The 1,436-nt window shown below is 42.6% G+C and overlaps 1 protein-coding gene across 1 annotated transcript in view; it reads left to right on the top strand.

Moving 5' to 3' along the window:
* Positions 1-1,436, top strand: part of LOC101854637 — a gene marked incomplete in the record, with an annotated part of 33,186 nt that overhangs the window by 29,755 nt on the left and 1,995 nt on the right. The window contains 1 exon segment of the mRNA XM_035969699.1: positions 459-1,373. Within this exon segment, the coding sequence (XP_035825592.1) occupies positions 459-1,373 (915 nt within the window).

The raw sequence follows: 1,436 nt of genomic DNA, 5'->3' as shown, positions 1-1,436 counted from the left end.
GACATGGTCTCGTTTTTTAGATCTTGTTATCAGTCTAGCGGCATTGTTTTGAATTACTTGTAAACGATTCAAATATTTGTTGTTCAGACCTGCCAGGAGTGAGTTACAATAGTCTAATCTAGATAGGATAAGAGATGTTACCAGTGTTTTTGTGGTCTCTTCGCTTAAGTACTTAAATGAATATAAATACTTAGTAATAAAACAAACAAACAAACAATCAAGTAATATTTCACTTCATGTTTTTAAACTCCTGTCTCCATTATATGTTCACCCGTTGTTCGACTTATTATTCATTCTTTCATTGATATTACTTATTTATTGCCATTTTTAAAAAGGGGATCAGAATGCAACGCCCCCCCCCCTTCCCCCCTCTTTTTCTTAAAAATCTGCCTGTGCATGAAAATAGATGTCAAGAAAGTTTGTAGTCTGCATCCATCGTCAATTGCACTGTTCCACAGACGAGGAAAGCAGCCACGCCGAGACGCAAGACAACTCCCAACCGTCTGCTGCCGGCTCCCACGTGACTACAAACTATGGTCAAAACGGTCCAATGATGTCAGAACAACCAAGTGTTCAGAGTTCGCGGAAAGATCAAAATCAGAAGAAACGGTTACATCGATCAAAGAAGCGCGTTGAGAGCGACAACGCAGAAATGGAGATGTCAGAATTCCACAAAGACAACTCCAGACCTGACCACGCCGGAAAAAGAGAAAATATCGAGTCCAGTAACTTTTCCGAGTCCGGCACGAAACGGGAGTTGAAGGACAAGGGAGACAATTCAAAGGCTGAACATATCGATACGTCGGAAGTTCAATTGCGACCGAGGGGGTATTCTGACAATATGTTAGACTTTTCCAACACAAACAGTCTGCCCAGGTCTGAGGCGTCCCTGAACTCATCGTCTTCCACCCCCAGACCGGGCCAGATCAACATGAGACAGCGGAAGAGACGGTCTTCCACCAGTGAATATATAGACTACAGCAACCTCAGTTCTCCAGAACAAGACAAAGTCTTTTATGATGACGTCAAAGACAAATTTAGCTCGTGCCCTTCCTTGGACCACAGTACACAAAGTGGGGAGAAGGAGAGAAGCGTAAAAAGTCCAGAGCTTTGGACAGGAAAGAAAAAAGAAGTGATTGAAGGAGGGGCGGATGAAGTAGATGGAGGTACAAAAGAGGACGCTGATAATGGAAGCATAAAAAAGACGGACAGTTCTACCTCCGATGCGTCTAGTGGTGTCAGCTCTGAAGTGAGCGTGAACGGGAAAAGAGAGAGAAGGGACAGAAAGAAATATAAGAGGTTTACTTCGTGCCCCGAGTACGTCATCACGCAGAGAATGAGCATCACAAATGATGAATCGAAGCTGCTGGATGGTAAGAGTTTTTATATTTCTTGCTATATTGTGGTCATTCACCTATTATATATATATATGTATA

The sequence above is a fragment of the Aplysia californica genome, unplaced genomic scaffold (assembly GCF_000002075.1).
Source record: "Aplysia californica isolate F4 #8 unplaced genomic scaffold, AplCal3.0 scaffold00171, whole genome shotgun sequence".
Classification (NCBI taxonomy): Eukaryota; Metazoa; Mollusca; class Gastropoda; order Aplysiida; family Aplysiidae; genus Aplysia; species Aplysia californica.
Note: the sequence above shows the minus strand (reverse complement) of the source record. Positions and strands in the feature narration are given on the sequence as shown.